Source organism: the organism of the source record quoted next, unplaced genomic scaffold (assembly GCF_019419815.1).
Source record: "Pyrus x bretschneideri cultivar Hongxiangsu unplaced genomic scaffold, Pyrus_bretschneideri_v1 Contig5, whole genome shotgun sequence".
Lineage (NCBI taxonomy): Eukaryota > Viridiplantae > Streptophyta > Magnoliopsida > Rosales > Rosaceae > Pyrus > Pyrus x bretschneideri.
Genome location: NW_025999787.1, coordinates 6,542,710 through 6,564,143, shown reverse-complemented (window position 1 = coordinate 6,564,143; position 21,434 = coordinate 6,542,710). Strand labels below are relative to the sequence as shown.

At 37.1% G+C, this 21,434-nt stretch overlaps 2 protein-coding genes across 3 annotated transcripts; one reads left to right on the top strand and one right to left on the bottom strand.

The window, feature by feature from the left end:
• Nucleotides 1-6,651: 6,651 nt before the first annotated feature.
• On the bottom strand, nt 6,652-8,302 carry LOC103948985. Of its 2 annotated transcripts, none has more exons than XM_048569589.1 (2): nt 8,030-8,302; nt 6,652-7,779 (listed from the first exon to the last, which is right to left on the bottom strand). In XM_048569589.1, exon 2 carries the CDS (start codon nt 7,724-7,726, stop codon nt 6,758-6,760), a length of 969 nt encoding a protein of 322 aa, XP_048425546.1. In that variant the 5' UTR covers nt 7,727-7,779; nt 8,030-8,302; the 3' UTR covers nt 6,652-6,757. The 2 variants fall into 2 exon arrangements, with proteins under 2 accessions (XP_048425546.1, XP_009358360.2); XM_009360085.3 differs by having other exon boundaries at nt 6,652-7,782; nt 8,030-8,299.
• A 9,490-nt stretch (nt 8,303-17,792) lies between these two features.
• Nucleotides 17,793-19,736, top strand: LOC103948984. Its single transcript, XM_048569540.1, has 2 exons — nt 17,793-18,966; nt 19,126-19,736. The coding sequence occupies exons 1-2, from the start codon at nt 18,225-18,227 to the stop codon at nt 19,209-19,211; spliced, it is 828 nt and encodes a 275-aa protein (XP_048425497.1). The 5' UTR covers nt 17,793-18,224; the 3' UTR covers nt 19,212-19,736.
• Nucleotides 19,737-21,434: the final 1,698 nt, after the last annotated feature.

Genomic DNA, 21,434 nt, shown 5'->3' with positions numbered 1-21,434 from the left:
TTTTATTCAAGTTGTCATACAACTTGAGTTAATGGGCTTGACATTCAAATCCCATTGGACCTTGCGGCCCAAAACTAACCCGAGGTCTTTTAACGAACTTATTCGTTTGATTAATAATCATATTAATTAATCCTTGCCATAAATAATTAAACCATTTAATTATTCTTACTCATCTCCGTTGAATCTTCAAACTCTACCTTACACGGTGTACGATCCATTAGGTTCCTTTTAGCGAGGCAGTGGGCGATTCAAACTCTTTCAAATCGATTGTGAATTGAAACTTACTTTCAATTCTCCCGTTAGTGATAATACACTTTTAGGGCTTCCACAAACCATGAGTGACACCTAGCAGCATATCATGGTTACCCAAGCTAATCAGAAGAGGTGGAGAACCTATTCAGTTTAGGATTACAAATGCAATACGGTCTTTCTCTAATACAATACTCTTGACCACATTGTTTGGTTTGATAGTTTATTCATGTCTACTATCCAATGTGAATCTTGTGCTTATATGATTACCTTGAATGTGATCTGGAACGCATTCCAACATTTCATTCATACTCTGGCCAGAGATTCCAAATCATATCATAGAGTATTCTCCCTCAAACAGTTTGAAGGTTAGAGATCCCTTGTTGCGCATTCACTTGCCTCCATGGCTAAGTGGCTTAACCCCGACGATGCCGTGGACACCCTGATAGAGTGACTTTGACATAATCAAAGATTAAGGACCTAACCACAAGACAACTGTGATGCCTCAGGTCAAAAGACTAATTTGCATTATCCCAACCATGAGTTCTCATGTGACATGAATATGAGAACTCTTCGTTGATCGTGTTCAGTGAACTCATTCTCTATTGAGCACCTACGTACTTGTCTTGATGTCACACACACCAATGACTCGAGACTAGTCACTCTCCCTGAGAGAAGACATAGCACGTACTGATCTTAACGGACTGTCAATGCCCAATTGACAATCCTATGATCAGGAACGTTTAGGATGTGTCAACGAAAGAATGGTCTCATGAATCTAACTTCTTTAGATCGCATTCTTCTAATCACATATTCCTTGGACTTATCGTTTAAGCATATAACATTTATATGAGACGGCTCAAACAATAATGTTTGCCCTTTAAACTACATTAGTTTGAAATGTCCGTAAAGTATCATCATATGATTGGTTTTAGGGCACATTTCCAACACATCCTTGACTGCTCCATTTACGACAGCTAAGAAATCAAACTCAAGCAGTTTCGTCATTTTTGGTAAGCAGCCTAAATATGGCAACCCAAACTGTTGCCCATGCCACACCACTTCCTCGGCCCATGCCAAGCCAATCCTTGGCTTCAATCAAGTCGAGCAGCACAAGTAATGGCCCCTGCCAAACCACCTCCTTGGCCCATGCCAAGCCGACTCCTGGCCCCTGCCAGTTGACATGTCCCACCACCTTGACAACTGCCTTGTGACATCACTATCCACGAAGAAAACAAGAAAAATGAAATTTTTCTTACATCAGTGTGGCACGGAGAAAACGAAGAAATCAACGAAAGACGGTCCTTTGCACGGGCAAGATGTAGAAGATTACTAGAGGAGGGGGAACAAATATCCTCTAAGCTTTCTCTCTCTTGTAGGGTAAAATAAATCACTCTTCAAAGTTGATTTAATAACCCACTTAAGGTGGACTTAAATAGGCTTTGAGAGAAATTTATTTCCCTTTCCTAGAAGGATCTAATTTCCTATTAAAGAGGGAATCTACATCAAAATAGGAAGCAGTCCAAAGTTTCCTACAGCAAGAAAATCTCTACACCTGTTGCCCTTTTCTGCGAGTAGCCCAACAGGTGTGGGGGCATTTGTAGAGCCAAAAATAATCACAAGGCAACACGTGGATTTTTGGATAGAAGAGGACAAAAATACCCTTGAGGCATATCGGGATTCCTACGCACGAGCAGCGAGCAAACATCCCTCAACCAAGTCAAAAGTGCCCAAAATAGGTAACAAATTCAAAACTACTTCATCTACCCTCATCCTATATTCTCCACAAGGTAATTATTTCATAACCCCCAAAAGATTTCTTTTAAATTGTGTTAATTAGTCAATTAATAGATTTATTACCTAATTAATCTATTAATGGTTAATTAACTACAAATTACACCAAAAAAATTACCACAAATGGCCGGTCCCTATTCTCCTAATAGGGCCGGCCATATCCCTATAAATAGCTCTCCATTCTCTCAAAAAACTACTTCCAAGTCTCTTGCAAAACTCTACAAAATTCTCCAGACACTCTTCCCTCAAAATTCTAACTTTGGCATCGGGGGTTCTTCGGCCAAAACCCACCCCACCCCCCCAATTCTTCGTGGCTGTATGAGGCTTTTTGGCCTTGACCAAATGTGTGATTAGTTTTGTAGGTGCAATTTTGTCCAAGAAGGAGAAGGTGGCAATTTGCATCCACAATGAGTACTAGAGAAAGTGTGTGTTTCTCCATAAAATCCCTAATCCAATCCTTGAATATCATGAACTAAATCAACTAGAGCGTACAGTTGATTTGATTCATTTTCCTTGATGTCCTACCGCATGTTATCAGATTCCTTACTTCTCCAATTCCTTTATATATTAAGTAAACAATCCTTAACATTCAAGTCATCTCATTATTCAACTTATTGACAAATCTCAAAGTACATCCATATTCACATGTAACGGATATAATCATATATTAAGTAAACAATCCTTAACATTCAAGTCATCTCATTATTCAACTTATTGACAAATCTCAAAGTACATCCATATTCACATGTAACGGATATAATCGTTTAACCATTGCCTCTCCTATAGTATTCGTCAAGTGAGTAACACATGATCTATTGTGAGAGGATTAGTGCATGCATTTGTTACGTGTAAGTTTTTCTAGTTATATCGTACGTACAATGTGACAGTAATCTCCTTCTCAAACATGTTTTGTTACAAGCCAAGGAACTCCAATCATCTTACCAAATAATTATGTCTTCAGATTTTTGCACTGCTGAAATGACTTCAGAAATTACAGCATGCATGTGCGAGTGATAAAAGAAAATTCGCAGCAATTGATCTCCATATATTTGCTTGTCATGGGCCATGGCTGGTGTGTCACTTCCAGAACAAAACTACAAAGTAAGTACAATATTATTCTAAATTTCATTTATGTATGCAAAACCAACAGCTTTTGAATATTCGTGGAACAACTCGATCTGCTTTTGTTTGTCTCTTTATATATCCAGGAGGGCGCCATGACAGCCAAACCTTCGATCGATAGAACGCTAGAAGGAGGATAGGCCAAGAAATTCTGGCCAAGCTCAAAACTGAGGTCCCACCTTATTTTCTGCAAAATTCTTCGGATTAAATTATGATTATTTGCTTCAAATAAGATAGATAATGTTGGATTTTGGGATTCTACTTGATTATATATTTCAAGAGTAATGTTTAAGATATGTATATTTCAAAGAGTAATGTTGAAGAAACTATTTTTTTGTTAATACTACGACATATTTGTATTAAGAGGCGAATAGGCTATATAATCAGATTATCTATGTAAGTCATAACACGTTAGCGCACGTACTCTTCCTCTATCTATAGGCAAGACTCTATCCGGACCTAATGAATCTTCTCAGCATCAAATTTTGAGATAAACCACATAATGGGACAATCATTACAATTTAGTATCAAGCTCGTAATTTTTATGAGTCAAACTTAAGACTTTTACGGTACAAGTATAGAAACGAGCTTTTGATATATGTATTAATGCAAGCATGTTTCATTCATCTTTAGTACCGGCTCACTTTGGAATTTTTTTTTACTAACATAAAACATTAGGGGTAATTTACATGAGGTTACAAAATATTTACATTAAGATTATTGGATCAATCAACATTTTATGCGTTTAAGGAGAGGTCAATGAAGAGAAAGTTCAATAAGTGATATTGATCTTAGTTTGGACGAAAAATTGTTTATACTATCTTTAGTTGAAGGGCAAAATTGTTTCTGTTGACCTACGTTATGAAATAAAATATCTATCAACCTAATGCCAAAATATGAAATACCTACTAATTATATATATTTGGACGAGAAACTTTCAAAACACCAAGAAACTTTTAACTCAATTGCTAGAAATGAACTACAAGGCCAATGAACAAAGAACTTTCGAGGTACCAATGAACTATTCAAGAACTAGAAACCTATTACTAAAACACTACAAATGCACCACAAAGATGACGGACTTTCAATTCATTTAGTCATTTTTCAAGTCCTATTTAATTTGTGTAGTGCAATCCTAACACATTTGACCTAAATTTCATGAAGCTTTAAAGTCCAGGAAAACTAAACGACTGTATCAGTTCGTATTAGATCCTAATGGAATGAGTTGGTGTCTCAGGCATATTGATATTTCAATCAAAATTATAGGATTAAACTTGAATACAAATTAAGTGTAACGGAACGAGGATATTGTAATGACTAATTGGCTTATTGTACGGTTGTTGCTTAGTAATATGAAAATAAAGTGTAGAATAAGATATTTAAAATGCTAATAACAATTCCTTTGAGTAATTGTAGAAGTTGAAAAGTATTAAAATTTAGTTGGGCCCACCGACCCAAGGTTTTAATGGGATGGGGCCATCAAATTGACAGCCGCTTTGGGATTTTTTGGACCACAATCCACATGGAATGGAACTTGCTATGTTTGTTTCCCAGCTCTAAAATATTATCATTTGGATAAACTGACGATTGACTCTCGAAATTATTATCCTTAGTTGAAAATTGAACCATTGAATTATTTTTTTGTTACATTAACTCTTTTTGAATTATTGAAATCAGACAATTAATTTCTTACCATCAAATTTGATGAAATTTTATCCATTTTGTCGTCAAATATTGGCACAACTTTATATCAAAAGTGAATTATGTATTAGTCACGTACCAGTATTTGACGGCAAAGTAGAAAAAATTACAAAAAAAAAAAAAAAAATTAGGTAAATTTCAATTAGAATAATAATTCAGAGGCTCAAATGACAGCTTACTCATTTTTTGTGCATTAGCCAAACACACAACAATGCTTTCTTAATTCAAAACTTCATGAGGAAGGATGTTATCTTTGTCCAAGTTTCCAAGTAGTAGTGTGTCATTAGGAATTCAAATTTTGAAAATTTGTATTATTGCAGATTAGAATGGAGGAATAGATACTTGAAGAATGGGTAACTTTTGGCCAAGTCGCGTGATAACAGCGACATTACTTCTTGTTTAGGTAAAAAGTCTAACCTCTCACAAGCAGCACTATTTCGGCCAAGTCGAGTACAAAGTCTTCCTCTAAAGGCAAACCAATCATGACACCTGTCCTTTTGAGCTTTAGACTGGCCACTTCAAAGATTTTATGATCGAACTTGAAATGAGAAGATAAATATCACGAGACTAAAAACTAGTTAGTGTCTGTATCAAGATTCAATAATGCAGATATACTTGATGAGATGCTTGCGAAAGAAGAGCGTATATGAAACCTGATGTGCCCAAAATCGTTAACTAGTTAGTCTCCGTATCAAGATTCAATATTGCGGATGTACTTGATGGAATGATTGCAAGAGGAAAGCATATATGAAACTTGATGTGCCCAAAATCTTCTACTAGTTAGTCACCGTATCAAGCTTCAATAATGCAAATACACTTGATGGGATGATTGCGAGGTGAGAGTGTATATGAAACCTAATGGGCCCAAAATCCTTTTCGGGAAAATGGAATTTATTGTTGAACGGTGTTTGTTTTGTTAATAAATGTGACATTTGAAAGAGAAAATATGTTATGTCGTCGATGATATACGTTTTTGTGTTTACAACACTCACACACAATTGCAAGGCAAATTGTCCCCCTTCCTTGGAAGACGAAAAATAGAATAAGTCCTTAAACCTAGCTCAAGCGGTGAGTGATAATAGTAATGTGTTAGAATTAGCATAGCTAATCACCTCCAATAAGACCCCAAAAAATTGTTAAATAAGACCCACAAAGCAGATTACCCGTGGATCAATTTTTATTAATTGCATTAGCTGAACAAATTTCAACAAAATGCAATACCCACTTCTGCCCAACATGGCTTAAGATGAATACGACTGTACTAAGTGGAAGCCACCTAAGAACATTAAGAAACCTACCTACATCAAGAATGTTACTATAGCGGGATTCCAAGTCAATCACACACTAACACGTTATAGTCTGTGACTGAAAAGAATATCCTTACGGTAGCATTTCCATTGTAGTTCTTCTCGAACCGAGTCTTCAGACAAAGGATTCTAAAACCCTTTTCTAGCAAACATGACTTAAATTGGTAATTATACCAATATAAAGGTGAAGAAAAACAATGGTAAAGGAAGAATGAGATTAACCTAACCACATGATAGTGAATAATGATTAACCCACAAGGTCCCCACTTGAACTAACCAACACCTTAATCACTCCGCACAATTTGTCAATTTTGTCTGGAATCCTTCATGAAAGCTCAGACAAAAATGTTGCAGACCATTCATGGTTTTTTTTACCCTACCTCCCCCAAAAGCCCGAGTAAACAGTATCTCAAACTAATAACGCATGCACCTCTAAACAAACCCGCAAGCTAAAAAAATATAAGTAATGGCAGTGTAATGAAGAAGATAAAAAACCCTTGCAACCTCTAAGATTAATACAGAAGTAAAATCCTTTTTCAAAACTAATTAACAGAAGAAAAGAATTAACAGAGATCTCTTGGTAATTAACAGAGATCTAATTGCCCCATCTTGTCCAGTTGGTTTGAACATGTAGGAGAAGAAACCAGTGGAAGTACCTTGGAAGAGCTTGGAGGATTCTGATGATTCTCCTTGTTCTTGCCAACAACGAGTCTTATAAAGGACCCCTCTCTCTCTTCTGCTGTCGTTGTTGAATTTGTTGAAGCTTTAGCCCCACAATCTTGAGCTGCAGAAGCTGCAGAACCACCATTTTTAGCTGCCCTTTTCTCAGCTTCCTCCATCAATCTCCTCAGCAGCTTCTCCTCTGCATCTCTCAAGAACTTGAACTTCGGAGGGGGTGAAGATTTCAGCCTGTTCATCTCAGCCTCTGTGGAGGATTCAAAGAGTGGGTTGAATCCATGATGTTTGTAGGCCTCCAAATTGCTCAAAGGTGAAGGTTTTACTGATGGGGAGGGCATAGGGGAGAGATAAGGTGTGTCCACAGCCAAAATTATATCACTCAAGCTTCTAGTTCTTGACCCTTTTCTGCTACTTCTAGATTTCCCATCTTCTGATTCCAAATCCTCCTTTTCTTCCTCCTTGATTGTGAACAAAAACCTTGGTGGGCCAGCCAGATTGTGCAGCCTCATCAGCTCTGAGATTTCCACATTTTCTTCCCCATTGAGCTTCAACAGCAAATCCTTTCTAGAACCCTGTTCCAAATCCGGCTCGCTACTTCCATTGACATTCACATCTGGCTCTCTCAAATTCTCATGGGAATTTGAATTTCCATTGCTGCTGGTGTGAAGAGAATTGGGTTTTTTGAAGCAATTAAATTGGAAGATTTCCTTTGCCTGGTTGCTGCTGATGTAGTCATCATCTTCTTCCTCTTCAATCTCTCTGTTGGTGATTCTCTTCTTCCACCATAGCAGGTAATAAAGCTCTGCAACAAGTGCCAACAGCAGGCACCCAAAAACCACGCTCAACCCAATTCCCAATCCACTCAAAGACGTCATATTTCTCTCTGGAATTTCATAGCCTCATAGCTTCCAAAATCTCTCAGTTTTCTCTACTATAAACAAAACCCACAAGCAAAAAATCAGAACCCAGAAATTTAAGCCACTGAATAACAGAATAAGTACAAATTCTCTAAAAAGCTAAGAACCCACAAAGTAAACTTTTGAAACTTCTGAATTTTTCACACGAATTTTACACACTATAAAATCTTCACGGAAGTTGCCTCAGACGCACGCAACGAAGAAAAAGAAATCAGGGAGTGTGAAATTCGGCGGAAAAAGAAAAGCAAAATATGAACTTACCTTTAAAGTCCAAGATTTCAACCACCCAGAAGGGCAACAGCCACCACCACAACTTGTATAGAAGTAGAAGAATCAACGGAGGGTAAAAGCTCGAAGCTTTGTTTGCAACAGAAGGTCAAATTAAAATTTTATTTTTTGCGAAGCATTCAGTGAAAGTATAAGGCTTTTTTTCTTCTTTTGAAATTTTTTTTCGACTTTGATGGTTTTGGTTTTGATAATTGGAAAGCAACCCACATGGATTTGGAAAAGCGTGTGTGCCAATTTAATCATTTTAAAAAAGGAAGTTAAAAAAATGGAAAGGAAAGATTAGGGTTCAGAATTGACAGTAGGTGAATGACAGCTTCTTGTAATATTATCTAAATTAAATATCCTCCGTAATAGAGAAGTGTTAATCGCACTCTAGTATTTTATCTTTCCACTTAAATAATCGATAAAGATCTTAAAAGATATATAATGATAATAGGTTCGGCGCTAAAAGGTAACAGTAGCTCTAGACTTACATTGAATTGTGGAAGGAATGAAGAAGCTGAATACAACAAAAAAAAAAAAAAATCAAGGGTGATGATATAAAGAATTCTGGAACGAAAAAGTTTAGATAAGCTTTCTACTTAAAGGATAAGAAGTTAGCAACTAATGATGATTGGATATTCATAGTAGTTATTGGAGTGCATAATCATGCATCAGAGCATTCAGAGGATCATTTATTTGTTGATAGATTATTATTAGAGGAGACTTCGTTGTTAAATAAATAGCATTTCAGTTTTTTTTTTTTTGAAATATCGGTGGGAAAATTGCATGTTAAAGGTTATTGTAGGAATAATAGTGGATTTTAATTTTTTTTTTTTTTTAACTTTTAAATTGAGTGAAATTATAATTTAGTTAAGAAAATAACACATTAAGGTGGGTATAGCAACTCTCCTGCAATACTATTGTTGAAACAAATAACTTTTTTTGTTCCATAAATTTCATACATGTAGTATGTAGTTATTAGTTATACGATGAAGAAGAAAAATCACGTGTGGAGTGCATCTGACAAATTATTTATTCATTTTTCTAAACAAAACTTATTATCTTCTATTCATTGTTCCATATTTCATGCAATGTGGGAATTAATACCCTCGCACCAAGTATTGTATATCTATTTAATGAGGGACAGATCTTTAGCTTTTATTTTTTTAACACATCTTTTAATATATGTTTTTGTGAAACTCATTTCGTAATGTATTTCAACAATTTAAGTCATCTATCTTTTACATATTCTCTCAAATATCATGTTTATCAAATTTGAAACCATATGGTGGTTAAATAGGTTTTAGAATTTTTTTGTAGAACTGTATTCGTCAATTTTCTTTCAGACAAATGTCTTAATGATTTTAAATTTATCTAAATTTATACAAAAAATTATTTATGAATAATATTCTAAAAGATAGAGTTCAGAAAAAAAAAAAAAACGTTTATCAAAAAATGTGTAAAAATAGTGGTGCCGAACTTGTCTCTTATATTTTTTTTGTTAAATGTTTTCAAAATTAATAATCAGATTAAACAAAGACTAGTGATAGTGCATCAGCCAAGCTGCCCATCCACGTAATACAGCGTGATTTAGAGGGACACTGCCAAACAATACACTTGTCACCCATCATCATCGACCTGGCCTTTCCTGGTGACCTTCAACCTCCTGCAAAAGATTCTTCGGCCAACAGATATAAAATCCTTACTTTCTGCAGACCCAAAAAAAGCAGGAAAAAGGGTTTAGCTTCTTTCTTGTTATTTTTTTTTCTGGTTTCTTTTTGTGTAGCTAGTTTCTTAGGGATGAACTTAGCACAACAGAAATGTATGCTCCTTTACGACTAATGTGATCAAAAGATCACGGTTTTTAGTCTCTATTTGCAAGGCAAAGGTAAGTGCGTACGAGAGACGTTTCATCCCCTCTCTCCAAGCAAGGAGTTTTGTTAACTTGGTGTCGCCCCATTATGGTTGGTTTTCCTAGTTTCACACAACCTTCACTTATATGTCACTCTATGGAAAAAACTTAGAGCGGTGACCTTCCTTAATTCTAGCTTTAGCATCTTTCCTAGTGGACAAAGAGAAAATTACAACAGAATCTTGATCAAATATATTGTGTTTTGTCTTTTAAGTTAAGTAATTAATTCACCTCTTTTCCACACATATTCCTCTTTTATCTTTTGTTTCCTTGTAACTTTTAAAGAAATTCAAGCCTACAATTACAAACCACTAAACTCCAATGAGGAGAAATGTTGGTTGGAAAAACTATATTTCATACAAGTTAAACAAAACCATGTGAGTATGTTTTCTTGTTCAACACTTTAACTTTGGATTAACGAAAAAGATCATAACAACTGAGGCAATATGCCACTTTGTTCAACAATGTTATTTATAAATACTGTTTCAAGTAGCGCTTTTTTTAATTCATAAAATACTTCCAACAAAAACACTTACGAATCTTAAACCATTTTAAATCGACATTCTAATTTATAAATCTCCGTCTCATCTCTCTTATGAGTTTGGTAAAAAGTATTTGACTATATTTTTTGAATTCCTAATATTTCAAATAGTTATTATGCGATTTTTTTTCTTAATGAACTAAATAAAGGAGGCAAATACGGGGTGACTCAGTGGTTAGGGACAGATTCTAGGCTCATATTCCACACAATACGTCTTAGGTTCGATTCCTAATACTAGTGAATTACACGATAGTGGTCAGAGGGAGATTGAAATGCCTTTATGCGTCTTTCTAACCTTCGAAAAGTAGACTAACGTGACAAAATCATTAGGTGATCTTAAAAAAATAAAAAATAAAAAAACAAATAAACTAACTAACTAAAAACTAAATAAAGGTGGCAAGATTTGGGTTTTTGTATATTTGTATTGGCAAGAAATAAATAAACTCCTCTAATTTACGTGGAGAGTAATTCTTTTTTTATTTTTTATTTTATGAATAAACGAGTATATTAGAAAAAGAAGAAAGGACTAAGCCCAATTAACTCTTGGGCTTTTGGCACGTGTCGTTGAGAGTAATTTCAAAACAACTGCATGGCAGGTCAATTAAAGCTTGGGTTGGCGGATGGAATTCAATCAATGAAAATTGGTGGAGGCCCGAATCAGTAGGGGCTTGTGCAAGGCATGCGCCCCTCTAGTTGTCAAATTAACATGGACCTAGGGTGTGCCCATTTTTTGAGTCATTGATGATCAATGCGATGTCAAATCGGAAATATTTGTGATTTGCCCCGTCATCAAATGAAAAATTGATTATCGTAGGATCATGATTTTTCAAAATTGAAGTAAAAAGGATCGGAATACATGTACCTTAGAAGTCTGTCATGAACTCAACAACCTTCATTATAGAGCTGATTAAGCAGATCATTAATCCCACCATCATTCTGTTCCAAAATCAATAGGGCGAAGTCCGTCAACTTCGCTGAGATAGACTATGCTTGTTTCCCAAGATTCGGGAACCTAATCCAACAATGAATCATCAGGTTTTCTATAATCTTAGAGTCCTTATAATTGGCATGCGCATCAGGTAATCACATTATTAAGAGAATACAATATATACTTCCTAGATATCCAATGGGATTTCTTTGTTTAATAAGGATTATACTATCCTAAAAAGCCATCTCCTCGAATGGTGTAAAGACACACTTTTAGGATTCATCTATGGTAGTGCAATCTTTGCATACTTATTTCTTGCTTATTGCTTGAGTCTTAATATTACTTACTAACTTGACCGTCGAAGGGCATTTGACCGATACACCCCAGTCCTTGGTTGTTTGTTCTTTTACAGGTTAATGAGTTTGGGCATCTCCATCATACGCAACAATGCACAAATTTAGTTCCAACATCTACCATTTTCGATCCAAATCTGAATCGATCCACATTAGCCATCCAGGCAATTTTGGAGACAATAATATTTACACGTGTTTGCTAACACATTTTACTACAGATGAGTCTTACATACATTAGCAGATTTTACTTTTATTAAAAAACATATTAACAAATGTGTCAATTTTATATGAACAAATCATATTATTGAGTGTTAGGATGTCTTTTAAATATAGGAGCCTTCATCGTATAGTTCGTGGGCAAGGGGGATTGGAGTGGATTTTCCTTTCCAATACTACCCCGACCTTTTTATGATAAACCAAAAAACACCCTTTCGAAAAGCTATCTCACAAAACTCTACCTACACACTTTTGAATAAGGACATGTTAGTAATCAACATGAGTGTCTCACTCCTACTCAAGCATAGTCCTATTGTTACTAAACAGCTTAGTAGGAATTGTATCACTCCCACCCCTACTCACTCTCACTCTAAGTACGTAAACATGCCGTCAAAGTTATTGGCTAAACATTTGTTACTACTGCTCCGTACGTGCAAATTAAAGTGATAATGACTCTATTAAAAAGGGGTCATAGCCACATAAAACTATTAATAAACGAGAATAAAAGTTATATCTTATATGACTGTATCCAAAAAAATAGCTAATAGATGATAAACAATAGATGTAAGTCGAGACTATAATCACAAATTTTACTAACACAACACGACACGAAACGACATCTGCCCTAATTCGAATGGAATGAGCCTCAATCCTCATTCCTCAATCCTCGCCCTAATTCGAATGGAATGAGCCTCAATCCTCATTCCTCAATCCTCATCAACATCAACATCAACTCACACGTACGTAGTCTGTGGGTGGACACGTGATACAAACGCCTTGGACTTTATAATGACAATCACAAAGAGAAGAGGTTACGGGTCAAAGGAATGATATGAATCATAGGTCGGTGGGTGGACAACGGTTGTATCATATATATTACTAATTTACTAGTACAAGTCTACCTGGAGAAGATATCAAGATATCATTTAATTACCATTATAATTATTAATTAATGTGAACCCCAGGTTGGGTTGGCTGCTTAAAGAAATCATTAATTAATTAATTAATTAATGTTAATGAGGAGGAAAAGCAATTAGCTATGAGGCTCTGTGCGTGTGTCGTGTCGTCAGTGTGATGGTGAAATGGTTGGGACTAATCTTTGACCGTTTAAGGTGAGTGGTGTGTTGGGGTTCGGAGGAACTGCCACTTGTTTGGGATGGATTTTATTTTCTAAAACAATAACGCGGACAGCTGGCTTGTCCTTCTTAAAAACGCGGTTTACATTTTATTTTATTTAAGAAAAAAACAATATTATTTGCTCCTTATTATTAACTATTCTTCTTTATTTGTAAGTAAGATATGTAAGGTTTGATTTTCGTTAAAGGTGAATTTGAATCATATTATTACTAGTCCATTATAAGTCTTAGCCTACTCTCCACCTCCAATTAGTGTAAATAATATATCACGTATCACGTGCATATATGGGCATTGGAGGCTTTTGTGGGATGAGATTTCCATTTTTTTTTTAAATAGGGATTAATTGTAAGGCTCACACATCGAACTTCAAGGATCTAAACCGTCGACTTTTTAAGTTGCATCTCATAGATTATCTTCACAAAATAGTAGCAAATAAATATTAGCCAAATCGGAAATATTTGAGACATCTAATTTAGTTCAAAGCAATTGACGAACACTTTGTTCTATAATAGACAATAAAATTTTATTGCGATAATTAAATAGGCAAATAGTTTTGGATTGAATTGAATTGTTTCAATGGTGATCTATGAATCGAGACTTACAAAAAAAAAACAGTTCAGATCATTAAAGTTCGATTTAGAGTAGGTCTCACAACTAAGCCCCATTTAAAAAAAAATGTGAATTTTTTCTCTCTTAAAGCTTGTATTTGTATTAATGTTTGAGAGAGGATCCTTGCCAGTTCCTCTTTGTGAAGATCTTAGGGATCCTCAAATCACATTCGTTCTAACACACCTCGACTAGAGTTGAGGCATGTTGGCCGTCACCCGAAGGTAACGTAACCAAAGGTGCAATGATGTAAAAATGTGGATAAATTAAAACCAAAACTATAACTTATTTAAACTACTAAAGTGAGTGCGCAATTAGTGGCTAGAACCCATAAACTACAAATGTTCAGAGTATAGATAACATAAATGTAAAGCAGTCGAACTAGAGAAGTACTTATTACACAACTGGGGATAAGTTCCTACGTTAAAATGGAGATATGTCAGAATCACCGGGTAATCCTCGAGTGCCACAAAGTAAGTCAGCTATCTAGGACTTAGAGGGGTGAAAAACAAAAGGGTGAGTGGCATAAAAATAAAGGTTTATAAAACACAATTATTTTTTGAACATATTAACCCCTCACTGTAAAACATGTATAGTTTCCAGAAAAATCATACTATGTATAGGTATGAAATCAAATGCATGCCAACAGTAAATCCAGAAGTATGCCACAACACAGTAAGTCAACAGCAATATAAATATAATCATGTGCTTAACAATCTATACTAGCATGCAAGTCGAAGTCGCCTAATGCGACCTGTACGACTGCACCTATGGCTCATCAATATATGTCAACACACGAGTCGGAGTCGCCTAATGCGACTTGCACGAAAGGACTAGGTGTAATAATAATATACATTCTAGTGCTACAATCACGTAAAGACTAGCGCTATTCGCTATCGTATACGAGTTGGAATTGCCTATTGCAATCCGTACGACAGGATTAGCCCCTACTTGGATCCAAGGTGAGCGTGCAGTATTGATGTGAACAACACGTGAAAGACTAGCTTGACCCTGGGCTAAGCACTAACACCTGGGTGTAGCAATGATGAGCAAACTATATGAATGTAAACATGCCATAATGATTCAACAATTTCAATCAACATAATAACCTTACCTGGACCTACATGCGCGTCCCGTAATTATCTTAGCATTTCACAACAGTATAATATCTATAAGTAGGTAAAATGCATATGAATATGCCATACAATATATAAACCTCAACCACATAACAACATTTTAAAATTTTAATAAATCATGGCATAAATTCATAAATCAATTTAAAAGCATTTGTGGAAACTATAAAGTAAGTGTGTGTGTGTGTGTGTATACGAAAACAAAAATGCCCACTCACTGTTATGTTGATGGATCATAGCCCCTTAGTGTATACAAAAACAAAAATGCCCACTCATTGGTATGTCGATGGATCGTAGCCCCTTAGTCTCGTTTGTCCTCGGGGTAAGTCTCGCCTATATGCGAAAAACTAGGAATAACTCCCCATAGTTTGCTCAAACAGAAGGTTTAAATATACGAAAATGTTTTACTTAAAGTCACGGACCCACACATATCAACCAATCATCGGCCGAAGGCCGGACACGCCCTCACTCACCGCCTAACTCACTGACACACGCGCAGGCGTGCGCCTGGCAGAAACTAACAGAACCCTAATAAACGTTAGGAATATTTTCGTTAGAATTGACGAAATATTCCGTTAAATAGTAAACGCGTTACCTGACACCGTTAGAATATTTTGTCAAGTCTGACGGAATATTCGTCATCTCCTTCGGTGGGTCGCCGTCATCGATCGCCGCTGGCTGCTGTCCGGTTTCATCGGAAACTGGAAAAAATGGCTGCATTTTGGGGAAAAATTAAAACTCGCATAACTTACTCAATTCTCAACCATTTTCGATGAAATTTATATGGATTTGAAGCTTGTGATAAGGAAAACAAAATCGTACCTCTTAAAAATCCAAAAGGTGGAAGAAAAAAGGACTGAAAAAGGCTCGAAAGGTTCGGCCAAAAACTTGACTCCTTGAACTCATTGGTTTCAACGTCAACTTGACTCTAAACTTAGTCTAGGGACTCCAGAGAGTTGTGTAAAAGCTTCCCCACATTCTAAAACCTTATGACTCGGTTTGAAACTCGTCGAAGGAAAACTCACCGAGTCGGACCTTCCTAGTTAGCGAGTCAAAACTCATCCATTTCACAATCTAGTTATATGGTTGGGTTCGTGGTAGTGAGAGGAACACAATGAAGGTGATTTGGAGTTCGATATATGAAGGTTTGACGTCGTTCTTGAGGGTTGCATAGAAATAGAGCTTCGATGAAGAAGAGAGAGAAGAGAGTGAAATGCAGTTTCTGATTGGAGGAAATGGAATGAGGGTAATGGTTTCTGATTGGTGCAAGATTTGAGGGATTTATTTGATTGGTGAGGAGGGAGTTAGGGAAAAAGGAGTGAAGGTGAGGGTTTTAGGGAAAGTGATGGATTTTGGTGAGGAAAAGAAGGAACACAGATCCAATTTTTAAGGAAGATAAAAGATAGGGTTTGTACAAAAGAAGTCAGACAAAATCTAACATGCCTTATCTGGAACAGTAGTTTCCAGTACTAAATAATTAACGCATACGTGTACAATTCTACTCGTTGTTAACATATTTTAACGAAACGTAACCTTTTCGTTACAAGTCCGATTCGAGCCTAACTCGTGCTCACGCATTTGCAACAACGAGTACTATTTAATTACGATAGCAAGAAAAATAATTTAAAGCTACATAATCATGTCCACGTCACTTTGCCAATAAGGGCACAAATGTCAATTCACATACATGGGGAGAAATTACATAGAAAATTAGGGACGGGTCGTCAAATGTTCATCTTACATCGTGCGGTCAGAAATCATTGTAATTTTTTTTATTTAAAATTGAATATAAACAGTACTTTACGAAAACTGGCTGCACAATGCACAATAAACGGATGTGATTGGAGGATCCCTTCTCTTAATGTTTAATCAACAATTCTAGCATGCACGGTGAGCACAAATTGGTCTCTCATATTTGCTCATTCTCCTCGTCAACATGTATAATATAAGAGTAATGCTAAGTAAACTAAATTTATAGACTAAGAGCTCGTTTGGTTGTGCTTTTAAAATGGCTAAAAGTGCTTTTAGAGAAAATGTTTTTTGGTTTCAAAAACACTTAAAGTGCTTTCTGCAAGAAGCACCAGTTATGTGCTTATTCCAGGAAGCACTTTAAGTTCTTTTCCAAAATTTACTTGCATTTTTACTAAGGATTAGTTCCAAAAACATTTTCACCAAAAGCGCTTTTAGTCATTTTAAAAGCACATCCAAACAAGCACTAAATTTGCAAACTAAATTATGTGTCACCAATAAGAATAAGCACGTTAATCAACACATAAGTAATAATTCAATCATTAACTTCTATGTCATTTAGTTTATAGAATTTAGTCTACAACATTTAGTTTACAAAATTTAGTCTACATATTTAGTCTATCTAGTATTACCCATAATATAATATAGAAAATATTAGAGAGGCCAAATTTTTAAACCAAATAATATATCACCAATAGAAAATAAATATATTAATCAATACTTAAATAACAATCTAATAATTAACATCTATATCATTTAGTTTACAAAATTTAGTTAAAAAATTTGGTTTCCTTAACATTATTCATATAATATACAAAAATACTAAAGGAATCTATCACTCTATAGACTTTATGTCACTTTATATTTTTAGTAATATTTTATAATATTAGCACGAAAATTTAGTTAAATTATAGAGTAACAGATAATTCTTAAAAAGTATTATTGTCGGAGAATTCCTTAGCATTTCCTTTATAAAATTATCACAACCCTACCCCACCCCCGCACCAACCCAAACCGTGTGCAAAACTCGTACATCCAACGGTCCACAGAGTAGAATCCGGATGGTTCACATTATTATATATATTACCATGACTTTTCTTTTACTTACTCTACTTTTATATCTATGTTCACTGTGTGAAGTGTTGAACTTGCGAGGAAATACAAAAAGCAGGAGGCCGGAGGGTATTTTAGGAAGAACAGCATGAAATTGCGTCATATATATCAGTCGTATCCATAAATGTCATCACCAACTTTACCTTATCATCAACTGAGTAAACGAATGATTCTCAAAAGCCCAAACGCCACACTCATCTTAATTTGCACTTCCGCTTCCCCTTCCACTTGGATCGTTGCTTAAGTAACAGGCACCCCCAATTCACTTGGGCAGTGTGTGGCAGCGGGACTAGGAGGAGCCCCACTGAGTAGTGTACACAGAGCTTATTGTACGACGGTCATGGCGTCAGATGATAGTATGACCATCCGGTCTTGTATCTCCATGCAGGAAGACGAGTACGATGAGGATACCGATGATGGTTTTGATCAACTGCCCCATCCCCATAACTTGTCTAGGCTATTCATGTGTCCGTATCTGGTACCGATCTTGAGGATGTTATGGATTATGATATTAATCATGATGATCATGGTAACTATTACTACCATGGCCAAGATAAATCCCAAGCAGACACTACCGCCGGCATGAATATGTTCATGTCACTCTTGTCCATGGAAAGCTTTGACCGGGACGTACTGGAAGTTGGGCTGTCATCCGACTCCGACAAGGAACCCAGCTCTTACTCACTTCCGGCAACACCCCCAAGACGAAGGGCTCTAGGTGGAATGCCCGATTACAAGCATCGAAATCCCATGCTGCATAAAGAGTACGCCAGCGAGAATGAAGCTCAAACAGTCATGAGCAACATTTCCAGGAAGAGCAGAAGGAGAACAAGAAGGACGCGAATCATAAACGATCGACACTCATGGCTATCGGGATCACCAGACAGAGGATACATAGCTGAGAAGAAAGTTGATGATGATGATGACACGAAGGCCACCAAGAATAGGATGATGGCGCGGACGGATAGTAGTCACCTTGGCCATTGCCATAGCTTTAGCGGGGAGACTGAGGGTGGGAGTGTGGTAGTGATAACGAGGCCCAAGGGAGGGAGGAGGTCCCTGTGCATGGACATGGAGGAAGTCAAGGCTTGCAGAGATCTTGGGTTTGAGTTGGAGCACCAGCATATGCTGCACGAGATGCCCCTTAATCTTTCTCGCGCTGCCTCCACCCTTGACACCAACACTACCTGCAGTAGCGGCGGCAATTCCCCCATCGCCAACTGGCGCATCTCCAGCCCCGGTACATATGCCTATGCCTGCCTAGCTTCCATCTTATATATGCCTTTCCTTTTATTCCTTCTCAATTCTCAAACTGACCAGCCAAAGGTCATTTTTCATTGCATTGATCTCACAATTACCGGCATCATCTAAATTCGGGTCTAAATTATCTCTACTCCAGGTGACGACCCACGGGAAGTGAAGGCTCGAATCAAGGTCTGGGCGCAGGCTGTGGCATTGGCATCCACATCACGACAAGGCATCTGAGCTGACTAATCCACAAAAATGATCGCTTATTCTCTCAGCATGTGGTTTTTTAATTTACCTATTTCGCTTCCTACACTTATGTTTGGGTAGACCGTACAAGAAAGAGATATCACTGGGGTGGAGGGAATTCCCGGTATGTTATGTAGAATTTCCATTTTTGTTTCCACTCAGCACATTTTTTGTTCTTCTGGGTTTTGGATAGATTGCATTGTTTCGGTTTCCCTAGAAGGCTTGAGGTTTCTGGTTGACGTTCCTCGATCTTCATCTGAGTTCACCGTATTTCAGCGCTACCTCTGCAGCGCAGCTTCTCCACATTGTAAATATAGTAATATATTGTAACTGATCATTCTTTTTCGTGATGACAGTTTACAAACATACTTGATTATGTTCATTGTGTGTAAAGATTTTCAAGATTCAGTTTCATGTATCCATTTTGTGAGGCGTTTCCCATTGGATATTGGCAATGGGGATATTGATATTGTATTAGTTATGAAACATATATACAAAAGTCCATGTTCCTACATAGTCCTAATGTTATCTGATATCCGCTGTCAAAAATCATCGGAATATCGCTAACAAAATACTAAAGCAGAGACAAGGGAAGAAACAATGCCATGTTTTACTTGGACGAAACTCAGTGCAGGAGGCTTAAACCAAGTCACTGGCCGCTTTTAACCCTAATTCGGCTCTCAAAAGTAAACTGTGTTAACGATTACTACCCGCAGTCTGGCCGAAGGAGAAAAAATCTCTGCAAAACTCACTGAACAGATTAATACCACATGCAATGGACAACAACAAGGCACTTAGCAGATCGATTTAGCATGGCAAAAGACGACCTTGTCGACTGGGAATAAGTCATGGGAGATATGTCCTCACTGCAGATAGAAGATTGATTTCAGCCTCTCACAATTGAAATGGAGAGAAGAAATTGGGAAAGGGTATCGAAAGCTGAGAAAAACGAAGGCATCTTCTCATAATTTGAATGCTCAACTTACTCATTGGTTGCTAACAAGCTGAAAGCTTGTGACTGAATTAACACACCAAGGAGCCTTATTCAAACCAACAATTTTTCCCAACCCAACGATGGACACCCAAGTTTCACGAGTGATGCCGGAGGCTCAACTAGCATGCTAAAAATGAAATTACCTTGGAGAAACTGGATGTGGGAATTCATTCCTATACCATGAGGATCGGCAGATGGAGGTCTAAACTTGCTTGGAGCTGATGAAAACAACTACAAAAGTCAAAATCCTTGACAAACTGATAAACAGTGAGTACCGTTCTGTCATTTCATGCCTTACATGTTACGCATCAAGGAACATTCCGACATCACTCGGGCATTTCACTCTGGTAGTTTTGGAAACAAGTCCCGGAACTCATCACAGTGTAGTATGGACGCCAGACCCCCACCAGAACATTCAGAGAGAAGGGCCTCACGCACAATTTAACAGGAGCAAGTTCAATGCAAAACCTGATCAGCTTTCTGCATTCCTTACTTTGGACAATACATTAACTCTTCCATAGCAGCCAACCATATCCTTTGCCCTCGAAAATTTAGTTGTGCGGATTGACAATCAGAAGATCTCCACTTTGGACCGCTGGTTGCTCGATGAGTAGTGGTCTTGGGAGCCGACCTCAGTAAACAGGATGGAGCTTGGGAGGCTGCGCTACTCTCTCTTTTCTGGGATCGGCACGGTCATAGGAAACATGATGGGTGAGTCTCTGTTTGTGGTTTCGCGATTAGGACTGAGTCCCTTGCTGTCGTGAAGGGGTTGGAGCTTGCTCATTCTATGGGGCTACGGCCTTGAACCGGGACTCGTCGAGGTTGCACTTATTAGAACCTTCCACATAGCCACCACCACCAACAACTTTGTCTGCCTGCCAACACTACCATGTACATCCCTTACGCCGCTGCCAAGATTTGACCCGTCCCGGAGTCGGTCTTGGCTTGTAGATTCGAGTAGGGGAGTGAGTTAGTAATGTAATTAGTCATACTTGGTTCTTTGACTTATGAGGTGCAAATCAATGGGTCAACCAGATTTGGTTGATTGGAGTGGTTTAAGGTGATTTGATCTGGTTTTTGGTGGTGGCGCGGCTAGGCTGAGTTGGTGATGGTGGTGGCGGTAGACCATTTCGGTTAAAATTTAAAATTTCAATTTTAATTCAGGAAGAGTAGTTTTGATGGAGGTCCGGCAATGGTTTCGGCGTTGAACCAAATTGATT

Coding starts and splice junctions, on each gene's coding strand:
- LOC103948984 (XM_048569540.1), top strand. CDS start 18,225: ATGGATTATGATATTAATCATGATGATCATGGTAACTATTACTACCAT. Junction 18,967..19,125: donor CTGGCGCATCTCCAGCCCCG/GTACATATGCCT, acceptor TCTCTACTCCAG/GTGACGACCCACGGGAAGTG.
- LOC103948985 (XM_048569589.1), bottom strand. CDS start 7,726: ATGACGTCTTTGAGTGGATTGGGAATTGGGTTGAGCGTGGTTTTTGGG.